This window comes from Nothobranchius furzeri, chromosome 4 (assembly GCF_043380555.1).
Source record: "Nothobranchius furzeri strain GRZ-AD chromosome 4, NfurGRZ-RIMD1, whole genome shotgun sequence".
Classification (NCBI taxonomy): domain Eukaryota; kingdom Metazoa; phylum Chordata; class Actinopteri; order Cyprinodontiformes; family Nothobranchiidae; genus Nothobranchius; species Nothobranchius furzeri.
In genome coordinates this window covers 17,306,103-17,325,356 of record NC_091744.1, presented here as the reverse complement: position 1 = coordinate 17,325,356, position 19,254 = coordinate 17,306,103, and the positions used below count along the sequence as shown (strand labels likewise).

The 19,254-nt window shown below is 41.8% G+C and overlaps 2 protein-coding genes across 32 annotated transcripts in view; both read left to right on the top strand.

The window, feature by feature from the left end:
• Nucleotides 1-3,410, top strand: part of sorbs2a (sorbin and SH3 domain containing 2a) — a 67,136-nt gene extending 63,726 nt beyond the window's left edge. For all 31 annotated transcript variants that reach the window (XM_054743742.2, XM_054743743.2, XM_054743761.2 and 28 more), the window contains one exon: nucleotides 764-3,410. In XM_054743742.2, coding sequence (XP_054599717.1) covers nucleotides 764-825 — 62 coding nt within the window. In that variant the 3' untranslated portion in view covers nucleotides 826-3,410. The remainder of the gene's footprint in view (nucleotides 1-763) is intronic.
• Nucleotides 3,411-4,855: 1,445 nt separating this feature from the next.
• LOC107397062 (PDZ and LIM domain protein 3) overlaps nucleotides 4,856-19,254 on the top strand; it is a 39,435-nt gene continuing 25,036 nt past the window's right edge. Inside the window, exon 1 of the mRNA XM_054743781.2 lies at nucleotides 4,856-6,985. Within this exon, the coding sequence (XP_054599756.1) occupies nucleotides 6,893-6,985 (93 nt within the window). The 5' untranslated portion in view covers nucleotides 4,856-6,892. The remainder of the gene's footprint in view (nucleotides 6,986-19,254) is intronic.

Sequence of the window (19,254 nt, the reverse complement as noted above, 5' to 3'; positions counted from 1 at the left end):
TGGTTCTGGGTGTGATCTTGTTCTGCTAAATGCAGCAGCACTTTGTTTAGAATCAGTTTCAGTTGTACTTTCTGCTTGTTTGAGCAAATGAAGCTTTAAGAAGCTTTATTTCTGGAGTTTATTTATTATTGTCATTAAGTTGAAGTTGGACAGGTGACTTGAATATGACTTGAAGTTGGACAGGTGACTTGAATATGACTTGAAAATTCAAAGTTAAGTACTTGGACTTGACTTAGACTTCCACATCATTGACTTTGGACTCAACTTGGACTTGGTTGTCTTTGACTTGGACTTTGATTTGAGACTTGACTGGAAAGACTTGTGACTTACAAAGCAGTGACTTGGTCACACCTCTGGAGAAAACTTACATTTTTTGGTGCCAATGACACTAATTGATACTAATGTAAACAGTCAATGCTTCCTTTTTAATTTTTCTTATTTTATTTAATCCATAGATATGGACCTATGGACTCATTGGAACTTTTTTGCAAAAAATAAATAAATCCATGGTAGGATGTGGGTGCAACTCTCGTTTAAAGATGCCTTGAAAACAAATTTTTGTTTAAAAAACTGAATATACAAAAATAGTTTGCAATAATCCTGTGAACACAATGCTGGCGCAGTGCCATCACTCATAACAACCTGTGATCTCCTTGAAAGTGTTAAGATTTTTTTAAATCACTTGGTCCAGTGAGTCGGTACTTGTGAGAAGTCAGTTATTGTTCTTAGCTCTGACCGTCTCCTCCCGTTGCTGTTTCTAAAGGGACCTCTCGAAGGAGCAAAATGTTTGGAACCTTCCCAGGAAACTACGTGAAGCAGATATAAAGATGATTCCAGGCACTCTCCCCCCTCTCTTTCTTTCTCTCTCCCATGGCTCCGCCTCTTTTCTGTGACTCGTTCACCGCTGTCAGCACAGCACCTAAAGGACACCAGAAACCTGAAGCTGCAGCACACCTCGTACCTGCATACACGTGTGGCCGATTTCTTAGCTCCAACTAGCCAACTTTAACGGAAGACTCCTATGAGATGATGCTGTTTTCTAATCTTGACTTTTTACATTTATTTTTCTAATATGAAGAATCTGAGAACTGTGTGCTCCAGTCGGTGACCTTTTACCTTTTGATGAAAAACAGAAGGATATGAAAGGACTGCAGTGACACTTTAATTTATTATTATTATTATTATTTTTTTTGCATTTTAGCAGCTAAAGAACAGCAAATTCCCCTCTGTTTATCTTTTTTGTTTTTATTTTTGGTTATTGAAGTCAAAATCCGAGATTTGTTACATTTATTGATCATTTCAGTGTTCAGTTACAGCGTTTCCCAAAGCTGTTCAGAGCAAAAGAGTGTTTTAAATACAAAACAGTATTGTGACGGGTGTCGGAACAGTACTTTGGGAATTTAACCAACATATCGGAACATCGATCCCCTCCACGCGTTTCCACCTATAGTGTATGAATCCTATCTGTAACCGAGGGTTTCTATTGGTTGTTTAGATTTCCTGCATAAATACACAGAGCCATTTATTGCAGATGATAAATCTGAACTAGAAACCACACATAGTTTAATGTTAGGCTTTTCTTGTTTGTCATTTTCACATTCAGATTGATGCACTTTAACAATATCTTTACTCAGACTGGTGTATGTTTTATCTTATGTCTCACCTCAGATTTAACACGCTAGACGTTACTGACTGTGGAACTTCAGGAGACATGTCACGTGTGGAAAGTGTATGCTTACCTTTTAGGTATTATATTTATTAGAGGATGAAATGTTGATCAAACTGTGTTGTGTGGTTATGTTAGAAATGATGAGCGCCATGTTGATTTATTTGTTGGGTTGTAGCAGCAGCTAACTTACATTTGAGGCCGTTAGGGTCTTAAGGACATGGAGAACCTGCTGGCTGATGGACTACAACTGTCAGGTGTCCAATATTCAGAGAGAAAAGAGAAATGATTTTATGGAAGAAAAGCTGCACTTGTGAAACAGCATCCTGACGTCAGATCGAGTAGGTTCAGGCTGTTCGTGTGGGTGCATGTGGGTTTTATTTTAAAGGCCAAGTTCACTGACCAACTGTTGTTGGTTTATCGCAGTGTTTCTCAACTATTTTCTGTGAAGTCTCACCTAGGATGCATTTGATTTTTGGCACTTCTCTGCAAGCTGCGCAGTGACGCAGTGGTTAGAGCAGTGGTTAGAGCAGTGGGGGGGGTGCCTTACCTTCACACTCCACTAATTGAGAACCACTTGTTTAGCGTCTAGGAGAGAGCACATAACATCTCAACTAGTAGAAGCTAACCATTAGCATTAGCAACTCCACCACATGGCAGAACTCCTTCAGGTTTGTGTTATTTGTGGAGATGAAATATCAACATTGCAGAGCAAATGGAGTCAGTGGTAGAGTTGCATTGTTTTTCGCCAGTCAGATGCAAAATGTCTGAATATCATGAAATAAGACTCCAAATCCTGACGAGTTCTGCTCATCTCTGTTGTGGCTCACTCAAACAGGAGCGCTAGAGCTTTTGTTTCCCACAGGTATCGACTCACAAGTCATTTATTTAAACTAGAGACCACTGCAAATATATTTTTAAAAACAAGTGAACTTGGTCTTTAAGCAAATGCATTTTTTCCCATATTATTTCACCGTGCTGAGTAAACAACCTGTGTCTGTCTCGTTTTTGTTCTTTTCTCATTTACACGAAAAATGAACATCAACAAAACTATTGTTAAAGCACCTTAAGATTTGCCGTCATTCACAGTTTTTCACATCACTTCCTTTCATTCACCGTGTCAGCTGCTGTGAGGACACTTTGTGTATGTTTGTGGTGTTTTTGTAAGCCTTTTTGTATCCGCTGTAATATGGCCAAGCATTCACTTACTTCATAAACTCAGCTTTTTCTCACCCATCATCTCGTTTGGTTTCATCTTTCTTCCCATTTTGTCTTCATCTGTGGAGTTCCACATTAGGTCTCTTGTTATTTTTTAAGAGCCAATGAGGGGTTTAGAGTGAATTTACTGTAGGTTAAGTGAAGTTGGTGACTGCTGCCTTATATTCAATTCACTAATTTAATAGCCATGTACATGTATATGTTCTGTGATGCAAAAAGAAAAACAATAATTTATGTGTATGTAGTCTAGAAAACATGTTCATGTATGATAGTGTGTAGAAAACATGAGGTTTCAGTGCTTAAACACACACAGTAGGCATTTGATTTGAACAGAACTAGAGATTTGAACTGAAAATACAATTTGACTCTTTGTTTTCTCGTGTAATAAAGATATAAGTTGTATATGATATTCATGGTTAAATCAAACATAACATACATTATTGGACCTGAAGTATTTCTACAATATTGTAGCATTCCTGGATGATTTTTATGAAGCTGTAATAAAATCTAGCTGGTTGATAATGTATATATTTTTTTCTCTTATTAGATCAATGTTCTTTACTGAAGAAGGCAGCTAAGGATGGGATGCTGCTGGAAATATTTTTAAAGCCATACATTTGTACTAAAGAAACATATGAGAATGTAGGTATGTCCATGGTTGTGTTTGTAAGTATCAAAGCCTTTGTTTGGGGCACAAGCTGAAGAAGCATAAAACTACAGAAGCATTATGGATGTTGTGAAACGTTCAAACATTTGGAAGCTTACTGATTAGCAGTAGTGGCCATTTTGAATCAAGTTTAATTCAAAGTTAATCAATCATACATCTGACTGCTTTCAAAAAAGTTTTATTCGAATGTATGCAACGATTCATGAGACATTTAGCTAACAGTGTAAACTCCTGAGATTAATGCCAACGTTTTAAAGCTGTTATAGTGAATCTGTAAACAAGCTATTGGTTTTGAATGGAAACACGGTCCCGAAACACCCGCTCCTTCCCTCACTAAACTGGAGACCGGCATTGCCAGAGGAATTGAGAGAGCTCTAAACACCAGTTGCCATTTTCCAAGTCCAAACATCTTTTGTTGCAGTGAATTCAATTGGTGTTTTTCTTTTTGGGATTCTGGTAGTTTGTCCTAAAGTTGAAGTGTTAGCAGCCGGCTGTTTCTTCTTAGCATTCAGCCACAAACCTCTCATATCAGTAGCGTTCTGCTAACTACACAAGTGCGTATGAATGGCGGACCCAGGGAAGTTCGGCGAGACCAACTACACGATGGTCCAATAGTTGCTTTTGGCCCAAGCTGTGCTGTTGGTGGAGGTTTTGGACAAATGTAAGAGAACACCTTTATACACATATTCAGCTATACATGTTAGAAAACAATGTTTAAGCTAATTTGTTTTCTAAATTTGCTATAGCTGCTTTAAGTACAGGTTTTATGGGATGTTTAGCACTTACCAAGTATTTAAAGCGGTCCTAGAATTTCAATTTCACATTTAACTTGATGAATATAGCCAATTTGGGCTATCTAATTTAGCGTACCAAAAAGTCTGATTCATGTCCCGACTGAGTGGGTGGGGTAAACCAATCTTTCCACATAGAGAGCCCAGTGGCGCCCCCAGATCATTTTCATGGGGTGGTCAGATTGGCTGAGAGACACTTTTGGGGTTGGCACAAGATTGGCTTGTGTGGTATCTCTAGGAAAGCTTAGCCTATGGTGATGCATTGCATGCTCCTTTATTCTTTTTCATTAAAAATACAATGTGCATAAACATGCTTACCTCATATTTGAAGAACAGTTTTTTTTTCTGAAAAAAAAAACGGTTATTTGGAAAGTAAAAAATTGTTGGTAGAATTTTTAAAAACACTTTCATTGATGTCTTCACAAACACATGCACGCAAATGATAGGGATTTAAACTTTTGTTTTAAAATTGGTGAGCAGGACAAACAATTACGTTTTTAAATCTGATTATTTATTTACTCTTTTGTTTTTTTTATTGGTTTTACTTTTATGTGAACATTAATATGAGAACATTTGTCTTATCTGGTGTAGCCACTGGGATGGCCAGCAGTTTTAGGGGTCACCACAGAGGGAGTCTGAAGCTTCTTTCATAAAACAATGACGCCAATTTCCACAAAGCTGAAGCTGCATCAGGGAGCCTTTGGTCATTCATAAGTGGCCAGACTGCTAGAAATGTGGCACGTTCATTTGCTTTTCACAAAATATGGTGGTATAAGGGGTATGGGGCAATCTGCTCCACCACAGACTTTCATTTAACTTGGACATAACTTGTTTTTTATTGCAATCGAAATCACACTCCTTCAGTTGTTTTTTTTGACAAGCCACTCCTAAAGGTGTCTGTTCTCCACACTTTTCCCATGTTTACTTTCATTTTCAATCTTGTTGGCTCAACGGACGTTTCACATGTGATCATGTGCACCACCCTCTGTTGCACCAAGGCGTAATCTTCATTCACAATTCTGATGTTGAGGTAATATTATAACCAAGCTTGATGGCATGAAAGCTGCAAAATTCCTGCATCGCCATGTCAACACGACGCTTTCATAAGACACACTGGGGCTGCAGCACTATGCTGACTTGCACGGTGTGTCTTATAAAAGCAGCTTAAGTCAAGCCCATCTACTTCAGCTCCATGGGTCCCCTACTGCCTAAAAAAATGAATGGAATGGGAGTCAATGGAACAATAAAAGTTATTTTCTGATCTCTTTTGATGTGTGCCATATATTTCCCATATGATGTATGTTGTGTGATCAAACTTAGTGGACTACAACGAATCATCTCCAAAATTTTATGTCATCAAACCAGACAATAAGAATAAAAACAGCTGTGAGTTTTGTGAGCTTCTTATCCTTTCAGGACAAAAGATGAAGCATTAAAATTGGAAAAAAACTTTAAATCTGGCCATGCGGTAAGTAGCAGCTACGCTGGGGTAGAAGACATTCTGCTATGGCCTCACATATGCAACTTCCTGATTTGTAATCATTTTAATTATGAACATTTGCAAGCAAATATATCTGAAATGACAGTTGAAAGTTTTAATGAAACATTTCTGGGGCGCATGCTGCTGTTGGAGCCGCATTAACGTTTGTGGAAGAATAATTATTAACAGATCAAATCCTCCTTTGAAGAATAACAAGTGGCTTGGCTCTTTCAGGGGAAAGCACCTTAAAATGAAAACCAAACATGAAAGATTCAAGGAGGACCAAGTGTTGAGTGACGGCAAACAAAACAAAACTCAGAAATTCAACCCGGCTATTGGTACCGTCATAATATTCTAAGCTTTAATCTGAGCAGAGACAAAAGATCCTGAGATGGTAATATAGTTTATTTTATTTTGGAGGCCATATGAAGTACTTTACATGCAGAAGTCTAAACTACTCAACAAATCAGCCCTGAAGGAAACATTGATTTGCAAGTAAACTGGTTTTAAGTTCTTGTCAGGTCTATGGTGAGAAGTCTGGGTCCAGTCCAGATCAATAGTGGCTGGAATGTGCCTGTGAGACCTCCAGGGCCTCCAAGGGAGCTTTGTCTTCAGACCAAATAAGGACAGGAACAGCAAGACACATCAAGCAGAGCAGGAGGCCAGCCAGACCCCAGAGAGTCTAAAAGACGAGAAGCACTGGTACTGGCTGGCTTCTGACAAGGGCTGGTTTCCATCTTTGTTCTGGTCTCACGGCGTTGGCGTCTCAGCACCAGCGAGATTCAGAGGAACAGAAAGAAAATTAAAGCTGTGCCCTTTTTAGGAGGGATAACACTGCCCTCTGAAGAGATGAGCCAGGAGAAGTGAGTTAGTCCTGGGACAGGCTGACAGTCTGGTCTCGAAATCTGACCAATTACCTCAGTCCTGGGGTGGGATCTTTCCATTCCCCTCCCTCTGAATCCCCTCTTCATGATTCAGATTCTCCATCACTTTTATATTTCTGTGCTGTTATCCCAGCAGTGCACACTGCCCTGTGTGCTGCTCTGAACATCGGTGAGGTTTAAAAAGAAATGCCAGTAAATGTTGTGTTGGATGGGCCCCCACCCTGGGGTTTCCGCCTGACTGGAGGAAAGGACTTCAACCAGCCCCTGACCATCTCCAGGGTGAGTGATGCCTCTGATATAAGGAGACGGGGAAAGAAATCAACAAAATAAGTTAGTTGAATATATTTTTCCAATCTTCTAAATCGCTATAATAAATGTGAGTAGTCCCTCTGGGAGTTCATTCCAATAGATCACTGTTTGTTTTACCATCAACACCGTCTTTCCTGCAGGGTTCGTTTTAAAAATGTTCTGATGTGGTGTGGAGCTCACACCTGTGCCAGTCACTGCACGGCTTAGACACAAATAGCAGCTTACATTGTACCCAGAGCGTGCACGCACACACACACACACACACACACACACACACACACACACACACACACACACACACACACACACACACACACACACGTATGCATGAAAATTGCAACTGAAGAAAAAGTTCGATCTTGAATGAGATGTATTTCTCCAACAACTGTGTCAACACAGAAACAATCATTTTGTAATTAACTGGAATAATAATAAAAATCATCATCATCATCATCATCATCATGGCAGTTACAGGTGCAGCTGTTCAGATGATAATTAAAGTCAACTTTGGATCGACTCACAGCGTTGTATGGCTAAACCGAGCTCATTTATGAAAGAAGAACACTAAACTGATTCAAATAAAATACAAAGGTATCTTTCTCTGCAACTGCAACAGAAAGGATTATTTCCTGGGATGATTCTGGAATTTCCTGTTGATACAGATTATACCCAAACAAGCAGATCGCTGAAACACAACTGCAGGAATTTAAAGGAGCATCTGAGCAGCAATCTAAGGCATATTTTTGTTATTTAAGGAAAAAAAGAGATGAGGAAAGTGTAAAACTTCACACTCAACGCCCACATTTGTATGGTCCTTTAGTTATTTTAAAAGTTTTTACAGCACAGGAAAGGCAGATTTCAAATCAGTTTCATTTGTAAGCTATTATCAACCTGTAACTGAGCCGACATTAATGGTAGAAAACGGCCTGCATTTGATATAGCGCCTTCTAGAATCTTAGAACCCCCCAAGGCGCTTTACAGCATAATCAAGTCATTCACACGCCGGTGATGATGAGCTACAATGTAGCCACAGCTGCCACTGACAGAGGTGAGTCCCTCCGATCACCACCAGCAGGCAAGGCGGGTTAAGTGTCTTGCCCAAGGACACAATAGCAGCATGCTCGGGTTGGAGCCGGGATTGAACCTGCAGCCTTTTGATTGCTGCACAACCCGCTCTTCCTCCTGAGCTACTGCTGTCCAATACCAACATTGACAGCCTGCCACAGGTCAAAGGTCACACATTGTCCTTCAGGATTTTCTGGTTGAGAGCAGAAATCGTGGTTCAGTTATTTACTGCAAACATCCAGGTTCTGAAGCAGTAAAGCAGCCCCAGACACTACCACCACCATGTTTGACTATTACGATCCTCTGGGTCACCTTCCAGAACATTCCACTTAGATTTGTCTGATAGTCCAGAAAATCTAATCTTAACATTTTTTTCATGGACAAATATGAAACTGGCCTTTGTGTTGTTTTTGGTCACCTGAGGTTTCAGTTGTGGAACTCCCCCATGCATTTGTTTGCTGGTCTGAAACCTTTTTGTGCACAGGAACAGATGAAGGGAGGGAGTACTTGTTCACCGAGCAGTAAGAGTGTTTAGTAATAATAACATTTAATTACTTTTTATTATGAATTCTTTCAACTTTCTCATTTTTGTCAGACCAGAAGATCAAACACTCTGAAACTGAACTCTTGCTCAGAGTTCAGATTAAAGCAAAGTGACGAAAGCTAAAAGGAGAACTGGTTGGTAATCCTGCTCTGCTGGGTTTTAGTGTTAGTCTATATTTAGAGAAAGACCTCAGGAACTAAATAAAAATCGCTTTAGGTTGCGACTCCGCGACCTCCCACCTGTTGTGTTAGCAGAGACACTCAGAGAACAGCGATGAGAGATCTGAGATGGGCAAGAAATCAAAGAGTAGAGATGCACAGAAGAGGCTCAGAAGCTAAAATATATCAGTATGTGTTAAAAAATGATCAATTTCTCACGATGCTTTGGTAAAAATAACATTTTTGTTTGAGAGTGTGGAATAGAGGGAGGTTTTTTCAAGCCCAGCTAAGTCCAGAGTCCCCCCTTGCTGCCATTTTTGGTCAGGAGCATCCTCCTTTTTATGACTCATCAGTGTTCCCAGCTGCTTGTGGAAAACAAACACAGGAGATAACCATCTTTTTTCTTTTTTTAACAAACTGCGACCCAAAAGTGGCTCTCTGTATCAACTCAGATCAGCAGAATCCTCTTCATCAGCATTTAGAAATAACACAATGAGTACTTGTTGTTTCTGCAGCAGGTACGTTACACAAAAATTCACATGAGAAAATACAGTTTTGTTCAGCTAAACCGATTTTAATCTTTTCTAATCCTACAGAAGAAACCTTTTTTAAATTAACATAGTTCCTGATAAATTGTGTCAAATTCTCAAATGTTGTTAAAATAAATAAGAATAAAAACCTCCATCCTGGCTATTAAACAAACTAATGTCATGATTACAGACTTTATTTGTTTGACCATATGGAAGGGGATTAGGGTCCCTGAAAAGAACAAAAAATTCTGACTTTTTTTTTCTGAACTCAAAAATCAGAATTCTGAGGAAAAAGTTTGCTTTTCTTTCCTTTATTCCCTTCTGAGTGGCACTGGTTCTCTTTCATATTAACAGCTTATTATTATTTTATTTTTTTACCATCCAATTATATTTTAGGGGGCACGAAATTCCAAAAAACAAATTGTTTAAAATTTAAAATGTATTTTATTGTAAAGTGATTTTGGAAAAAAAACAATTCAAAAAGATAAATGAACGCTTGTAACTGATAGCTGATAACTTCTGTAGGTCATCTCTCTTTCCTGTTTTGACCAAGCTGACTGGTCAGATTGGTTGCAACAAAACAGTTTTTTGTCTTTAACCCTTTAATTCACTTTTTTTTAAAAGAAAGTTAGTCTTTGTTTTGGCAGGCTGCACGATGCAACAGATGGTAGCACTGTTGCCTCACAGTGAGAAGGTCACAAGTTCAAATCCTAACTGTAGCCTTTTTATAAGTTTGCATGTGTGGGTCCTCTGGATTCTTTGATGTCCTTGGGCAGACCAGTTGGCCAGTTGTGTGTGTGTGTGTGTGTGTGTGTGTGTGTGTGTGTGTGTGTGTGTGTGTGTGTGTGTGTGTGTGTGTGTGTGTGTGTGTGTGTGTGTGTGTGTGTGTGTGTGTGTGTGTGTGTGTGTGTGTGTGTGTGTAACTGGTTGTCTCTCTGAGATACAGTGCTCAGCATAAATGAGTACACCCCTTTTAAAAAGTCCAAATTTAATCAGCAGCTCAATGAACAACCCTTCTTCATCAACCCTTGTCATCAGAAGATGCTCCTGTGGAGATGTTAACTTCCATGGATGGCCTGGATGTCTCTGCAAGGTGGTTGCACTTCCATCCTTTGGATCACTTTACTACAGTATTCTTTGCCGATCTTCTTGTAGTCCTCACCTTTGTTGTGTAAATAAATGATTTCCTTTCTCAGATTTTGTGACATTTCTCTTCCACATGGAGCTATTGCTGACAGCAAGAAATGGGAAGGGCTTTGTTAAGTAACGCCCTTTAATAGTCAACTGTCTGCTGGACACCTCTTAAATAAATCATTAGACTCACCTGTGGTTAAATGCCTGTTAATTTTGTAGTCTTAAATGTGACTTTTCTCCAATGACTATAATCTGGGTGTACTCATTTTTGCGACATGGGCTTGAATAGATTTGTTAGGAAAACCATTTTTTGTTTGCAAATTAACTAATCTTGTTTGCAATCAATGGCCCACATCTGTGGGAGTTCCCACTAAATAAACAATCAATGATGAACAAGAGTCTGCTTCTAGACCTGCAGAGAAAGAGAAAAAAAAGAAAAAAAAAGAAGGGGACACACAACAATACAACTAGAGCAAGCTATCGCTGTGTCAACCTGATGAGAAAATATAAAATAAACATTGTTTTACTGAAAAATCACACGATAATAAATGACAGTGCATTTAGTGCCAACCATAGCCTTAAGACGTGTTGAAAATGCCCAAGTCCATACTTATGAGAGCACCATATGAGCACCTGTGTGCGCACACGTGCTTGTATATGTAAGGTTTCTCTATAGCGTCCAATAGAGAGTGTGAGGGGTCACAGATCTACCCCCTAAAGATGTGTAGGAGATGGAGGGAGCTCCAAGTCCCAGAGATCCAGGAGCAGCCCCAGAGCGCAGGGACCCCAGGGAGACAGTAACCAGAGAAGCCCCAGCCTCCTCTCAAGTGGCGCAGAGGATTGCCCTGGGGGGTCACAACCAGTAGCCGGCAGAGTCCCAGGAGATATCAGCGGCAAGCCCACAGGCCCGTCCGCAGCCTCCCACCCTCAAGCAGGCTGAGCCCAGAACCCAGTAACCTGAGACCCAGGGGAGACCAGCCCTGCCAGGGACCCAACAGAGGCCAGGGACTCAGATCCCACCACGCAGCCACCGGGACTGATCAGGCAGATGCCAAAAATCTTAAACCCCCTGACCCAGGAGCCGCAAACACTCAGGCAGACCAAGGCACCACACTCCACACCAGGTGTGGCAGGGGGAGAGTAAGCGAAGATGTGTAGTAGCACAAGAAGTCCCGGGAGAGGGGAGAAGTCCAAGACCCCACCTGACAAGTCCAAGACCCCATACACAGACAGCCACACACTCCCTCCCTCATGCTCACACATACACATACAACCCAAGACTCACAAAAATGCACGCCAGACACCCACTCACACTCCCCATACACACCCTATTCACTCTGGTCCCGGTATTGCTGCACAAGGGGTACAGCCATCACCGGTTCCCAGAGTTCGCCCTTTCTGCTATGTTGATGATGAGCAGCCACCTACGTTCAACGCTGAGCAAAGCATCCCACTACCCCAGACCCCAACAAGACAGCCAGATCCCCATCCTAGCCTCCAGCCCTGGGAAGCTAAGTGACAACAGAGGTGTGCTAAGACCCCTAGTCTCTCTCCGCCTGCTCCAATACAATGTTAATGCATGTTGATGAGGTGTATTCCATGGCTGTGGTGAGCTGGCAATGCAGGAATTGTCTGGCCTATGCCAGATGATGCAACCGCACCCCCCCCCCCCCCCCCCACACACACACACACACAGTCCTCTGTGTCTAAGTGCAGTTTAAAATTGGAAGTGGGCACCGGCACTTGGGATGAGGCTGAAAAACCCCCCTGCCAAATGCTGTTGAATGGGCTCACTCCCAAGGCCCTAAGTGTGTGTTTGCGTGGAATGTCGTTGGTGGAAGGGTTTAATGTGCAAATAAAATTGGGAGGCAGGCTGTCACAGGAATGTGGAAATGGGATCCATACCCGCACCCCTGACTTGCCCACCCCCCAAGGTCCTATGTGCATGATTGTGTGATGATGTGAAGGAGCAGGAGGAGAAAAATGTATGGGGATGGGGGGGGAATGGCTGGTTGGCCTAAGCCCTCCAGGGAGCCAGCTCCCCCACTGGCCCCAATAAGCACCTCTGTTCCCAAAATACCCCCCAGGGCATGGAGACCCCAGCCCATCTCACCAGGGCCAAAAGCAGCAGCATCGCAGAGCCCCACGGAGTCCAAGGGTACCAACCCAGCCCCACCCCAGCAGAATGTCTACTCCCATCCCTGCATTTGCACAACTTCCAGAATATTTAAGACATGAGACATCCAGGAAAGGTTGGGTCCTCCCCCTCCTGGACATCCCCCTCCCCTGTGATGGGACAGAGTTGTTATTATTTCAGACGAGCCAAGGTCCAACTGAGGCCCCTGAGCCTGGGCCATGTACTCCTGCTTGTTCCTGCCTTCTTACTGGCAGCTTACAATTCAGGACCCCATCCCCAAATCTCCGCCCAGATCCCCACACGGGGCCCGCTGCCCCCACATCCCCAAGCCCCCAGGCCCCCAACCAGACCTACTCAGAGGCGATGCAGCCGCCAGGAAGCAACCCATGGCCGGTGGCGAGACCCTCCAAGGGGCTCCACTCACAACTGCCAGCAGTCCACCCCCCCACAAGGCAACCCAAGCACCTCCAGAGGGGGGCAGCAGCCTCCCAACCCCAGACACCCCCAGTGAACTCACCTCCAGGGAGCGTCTGGATACCCCAAACTCAGACCCTTCTCCCTATCACCCACATCATCCCACAGGACAATATCAATGACCCCCTATCATCGCTATGTGATGGAACCGATCAAAGGTGCCTAGAGAGATTGATTTGAAGTGGAAGTAGAGGCTAAATCAAGTGTAATATGATCTAACAAAAGATTTCTATACTGGCTAATGCAGAGAGTTTCTCTGTTTTTCCAATTCAAGAGGATAGTTTTCTTAGCGATGCATATGGCAGTCAGAACCACGTGAACTAAAGATGTTTCAATCGGGACATCGTCCAGGTTTCCCAGCAAACAAAGAGAGGGGGTGGTTGGGATATGACATTTTAGACACTTTGACAGGTCTTCACATACTCTACCCCAAAATTCCTGGACAGGTGGACAGGACCACAGTGCGTGGATTTAATTGTCAGGAATGTTGTTTGTGCAGTGTGTACAGGTGTCAGACGACACAAACCTCATCCTGAACATCCGATGGTCTGTATAGTGTACTCTGTGCAGAATTTTATACTGAATTAGTTGTAAATTGGGGTGTCTGATCATTTAAAAGTTTTTAAACAAGTTTGGGACCAGATGTTCTCACTTGATAATCCTGACAAATGCCCCCTACGCAGGGCAAATCTCTTCTTCACAAGGTGTGCCACACAAACAAAATATCTCAGACAAACTGGACCCGTTATATTTAGACATTTTGAGTGCAATGGGAAGTAGCTGAAGAGTTTGACGGATAATATGTGCATATATAAACGTGCATATATAAATGCAGTTGCAGATCATTTCCAACTAAATAATTTAATGCCAATATAAGCCGAAATTATCAGACATCCCTTGTAAAATATAAATTTTAGTTAGAAAAAGCCCCTTTACTTCATATGTATGGGGAAGTGCCTCAAATCTATACTGCAACCAGCCACTAGGGGGTGTTTGGGTTCCTGTTAGCTTCTATGTATGTATTTTATCGCATCTTACTTCATGCTGATGATACAAACACACAAAATAGAGCTATGGAGTCACAAATGGAGACAGTCAAGTGAAGAAGTGAAACGAATCGAAAAGACTTTCAAAATGAAACAAAAACTAACAAGAAACTGTTTCTAAACAAATAAAAATAAATCAAGAAAGCAAACATCTAGTGAGCACAGCTTTGTCTCTCTAAGACCACAAGCCAGATACAAAATTGTCTGCTCTAATTGCTTAGAGACACCCTAACAGCTGCACATTCTTTGTTTCAGACATCTTAAAGTGACGCCATGCAAACATGTTTTACGTTGACGTGCAGACTTCCTATTTTTAACTAGATTCTGTCTTGGAGTCTCCACTTGACAAGTTAACGCAGTGATTTAGGACTAAAAAAGGGAGGATAAGAAGCAGATAGAGCCAAAGGAATTCAGACTAAAGGAACCAAAGAGATTCTTTTGGAGTAAAATTGAGAAAAACTGGAAAGAATCAATGAAAATAAGTTTAAACACACATGTGTTTTATGACAAACGAGCTGAGTGGAAATAAAAGAAGCCAGAAGAGCATGCCAGCACAGAGACTCTGAAGTTGTAAAACAGCCTGACAGCAGCTCCTCAACAAATTCTCTGGTAAATTACTGCTCCCTTTTTGGCTGCATGACACAACCTCTCAGCACTTTCATCCTCTGTTATTTATAGGCAGATGAGCGAATCATAGTTTCACAGTAACGTCTCTGTGTAGCTCGGTTCGCTGTGTCCGGTAATGCAATATAAATGATGACAGGCCAAGCCCTGTGTACTGTAAGAGTTTGGTTCGGATTGAAGCCGTCCCCTGAGATATTCTCGCTGATTCTGATGACAGGATGGAGAATATTGCTCCTCTTAAAGGGACAGTTCAGATCTTTGGAAACAGATTTTTGTGGAAATCCTGGTAGTTTCACATTTTTTAGTTAATATCTTGTTGCAGTTAGCTCTTTGATTGACTTTAATTCAGAGAAACAAGATAAGTTCTGACTAGACTTACAAATCGAAGGATATTCATGGTGGGGTAGACTCTTACTGTCTTAACCCATCCAGTTGGAAAGTTCACAGTTCAGTTCATGAGAAGAGTTTTTTATAAGCCACAAACTCTGTTGAGATTCACATTATTTACACTAAACATGGTTATTTGCGGTGAAGCTGGCTTGTAGCCCTTCCAATGCAGCCACAACTAAGTGATATTGCACTGAAAGCAGTGCAAAGGGTTAAAAACGTAGACTTTGCATTTTTAGATAGTTATTTTGAGACAATGGATGAATGGATGAAAATCAGCACCTGCAAATTTGAGACCATGATCTTGACTCAGAAAAGTGTAGAATGCCTTCTCCGGTTCAGGGACAAGGTCCTGACCCAAGTGGAGGTGTTTAAAGAGCAAGTTCACTGAGAAACCAGTTTTTACTTGTTATTTTTTAAATGTGATCGGTCACTCTGAGTTTAACATGCAGGCTGAAGTGAAATTATTCTTCTACACCTATTTCCTGCATTGGCTGCCGATAGAAAATAGATGGGGAAATGCTTGGATTAGAAGAGCTGGTCAGATGTATAGTTAGCATTCAAGGACTCATTCATTTTGGCTCATGGGAAGGCTGTTGTCGGTTTAGCAACCAGGAGAGAGCAGAGTGCATGTCGACTAGTAGAAGCAAACTGTTAGCATTAGCAACTCCTCAACATGGAGTCAGTGGTAGAGTCGCGTTGCTGTTAGGCAATCAGAGGAGAGGCGTCTGAATATCATAAAATTGGGCTGCATGGTGGCGCAGTGGTTAGCACTGTTGCCTCGCAGCACAAAGGTTGCAGGTTCGAAACTCAGCTGCGGCCTTTCTGCGTGGAGTTGCGTGTTCTCCCCATGCATGCTTGGGTTTCCTCCGGGTACTCTGGTTTCCCCCACAGATCACAACATGCCCTATAGGTTATAAACTGTTAGTCGCTTTGGATAAAAGTGTCTGCCAAATAAATAAACATAAATAAACATAAACATAAAATAAGACTCCAAATCCTACTGTGCCCTGCTCCCCTTTCCTCCGGCTAACTTCTACTTCTTGAAACAGGAGCCCCAGAGTTGGTTCTGCTTTTTACAGTTATGTGGGCACATTATCCATCTGTCGTTAAGAGAGGGCAAAAGCAAAGCTCTTGATTTACATACTAATAAGCATCCCTACCCTCACCTATGCTCATGAGTAGTGGGTAGTGGCATAAAGAATGAGATGGCAGATACAAGCGACTGACATTAGTTGCGACTGACATTAGGGTGTCTGGGCCCTCCCTTAGAGATAGAGTGAGAAGTTTGGTAATCTGGGAGGGGCTCAGAGTAGACCGGCTGCTCCTCCACATCGAGAGGTTGGGATGGCTCGGGCATTTGGTTAGAATTCCTCCTTGAGGCCTCCCAGGTGAGGGTTTCTGAGCACGTCCAACCAGGATGAAGTCTAAAGGAAGACCCAGGACTGGAGGGAGGGACTACATTTCTTAGTTTCTCAGCTGGCCTGGGAACGCTTTACCATGGCTTTCCACCAGATGTGTAAGCATCACTTAACATCCATGAAAGAAAGTACATAGCAGCCGGCCACCATTTTAGTTGATGGGTGTGTTTCAATGACTGCAAAGCAGCGCAATCTGGAGACATCCTGGTAGTTTAGTAACACATCTCGCCGCTAAACGTATGCTTTGTGTCTATTGTTTACATGTTACACACCCAGAACGCTTCAGGCTCAGCAGTTCAGGTTTGGCCAGACAGGAAGTCAAACAAATTGGCAGTGTAAAAGATCAGTTAACTTTCAAATAAAAGCCACTTGCAGGTTTCCAGTTGAAGAAAAGAAAGTCATTACCTGTTGTGTATCTGTGGCTGAGGTAAAAAGTCTATCTTTCTCTTTTCCTTTGATTGTGTGAAATGGCAAAATTCCATGTGAGCTAGCATATTCCCCAGTGATTTCATAACCTTGCAGGACCAGCTGCATGGAAGGCTTTCGCTGCCAGTTTGAAAGGCACATTGTGGGAAAGGAATCACTGATGAGCAGGTAGAACACATCCATTACAAAAGCGTCACTTTTGCTTCTGGTGTAAAGATCGGGTTGGGATTCCACCCTGAAGAGGTTACTCAAGGGGAGAGGGAAGTCTGGTCTCTATGTTTAGGCTGCTGCCTCGCAACATGACCCTGGAAATGTGGAGGAAAATGGATGGATGGGTGGTTATTTTGAGACTACATTAATCCACATTGGTAATGGTTTAAATTTGAATTAGCAGTTAGCTGGTCAGAACTAATCTCAACTTATCTGATGACTCCATCACTACTTATTTTACTGCTACAAGTACCAAAACACGTTTCAACTAGCCAGGCTGGTTTTGTTTTATGACAAAGTTTTGCCTTCTGGAAAACTAGGTTATTAAAAAATACTCTCTGTTGATAGTTCAACCAAAAAGCTGGGCTTCCTAGAGTCAGATGTTTTGTAATTCAAAGACATATTTAGTCCCATTGACCCTGGGAAAGGAAATTCCAGCAGGAAAAACAAAAACGCCCCAGAAGCAGAACTGTACAAAGAAATGATGTACCAGTGATGAAAAACAGACCGATCATTTTTATCAGACCAGTGGGAAAGAAGTCTTGACAAACCAAGAAAATTTACATCAAGTTTAGTTATGATCTTTCCCTATTTTGACCTTTAATGAAACAAACATTGCTTTCACTGCTTCCTAAATGAAAGGAGAACCTTTAGAACTTCTGCTGAAACTTCAGATAGATTAGAATTACGAAGTGCTTTATTAAGATGTAGAGGATTTAAACTGAAATCACAAACACTGGTTTCTTAGAATGTAGATAGAAGAAAGTGAGGCTTGTTTAAAAGATTGACTCAAATGCATCAAAACAAAAGCAGTAAACAAACAAGTTGTGAATCCAAGGAGTTTTTGTCACAAGTCAACCAAAGTAAAATAAACAAAGGATAATACAACAGAAGATCAGTTGTGTGTGTGTGTGTGTGTGGGGGGGGGGGGTCCCCACAAGGCTCTGACCTTGCCCCCCTTTTGTTTACGGGTATATCTGCTGCCACTGGGGATCCTCCTTTGTCGGCCTAGTGTGATATTCCATTTTTATGCTGACAACTGCCAGATCTGTATTGTTCTCTGTCGGGGGGCAGGTGGATCTGTCTCTCTGCTACTGGACTGTTTGAAGCATATTAAGTCCTTGGTGGCCTTTAATATGTCATACTTTATTTCAGCAGTCGTCCAGGATCAAGCCTTTGTTGTCAAGAGCTCATCTGGAAGCTTCGTGCTTTTATTTTGTCCTGACTGGACTACTGCAATGCTTCGTATGCTGGTATTAGTCAGGGTGTGCAAGGCTCCAACTTGTCCAAAACTCGGCTGATAGGTTCTTGACAGAAGGAAAACATCACTCTGGAGTTGTCTTCTCTGCACTAGCGGAGTGCAGTACGGGGCACAATTTAAGATCCTGCTCTGTGTACAGGGCAAGGCAGGGTTCCCCTGTAACTTTCTGCTTTATTGCACAGGCATGTGCCCTCTCAGTCTATTTGCTCAGCTGAGCAGGAGTTGCTAGTGTTCCCCTGCTCCAAACACAGATCAAGGGGAGATGGGGCATTCTCCGTTATGGCTCCAACGCTGTAGAACGAGTTGCTGTTAATTATTAAGCAGGCGCCATCAAGTGTTTAAGTCTCACTTGGACTCATTTTTATTTGTTAGCCTTTCAGCAATAGTGTTCATGACACTGGCATGATGTGCTACTGTTTTTATTTTTTTAATATGATCCTATCCTCTTCTCTTACTGCTTTTATGATTGCTTTCATCTATTTTAACAAATTTTGATGGTCTTCTTTGATCAGTTTTTTCCTATCATGACTTTTATGATAGTGATCAGCACGTTGGGCTTCCGAGGGGATTGTGGAAGGTGCAATGTAAATAAAAATTGATTGACTGATATTATTTTATTGTATTGAATTTCATTTTATGGGAATCATCTTGACAGTAAACTAAGAATGCTGATCAATTTTGACAGCGTAAATAATTTCTGGTAAAATCAGTTATGAAAAATAATCCCAATCAACTATTTGTTTGGTCATGAACCATGTCAAACATGCTGTCTACACACCACATTGCAATCACCCTCTCTATACTGAGGAAACTGTAATGTTA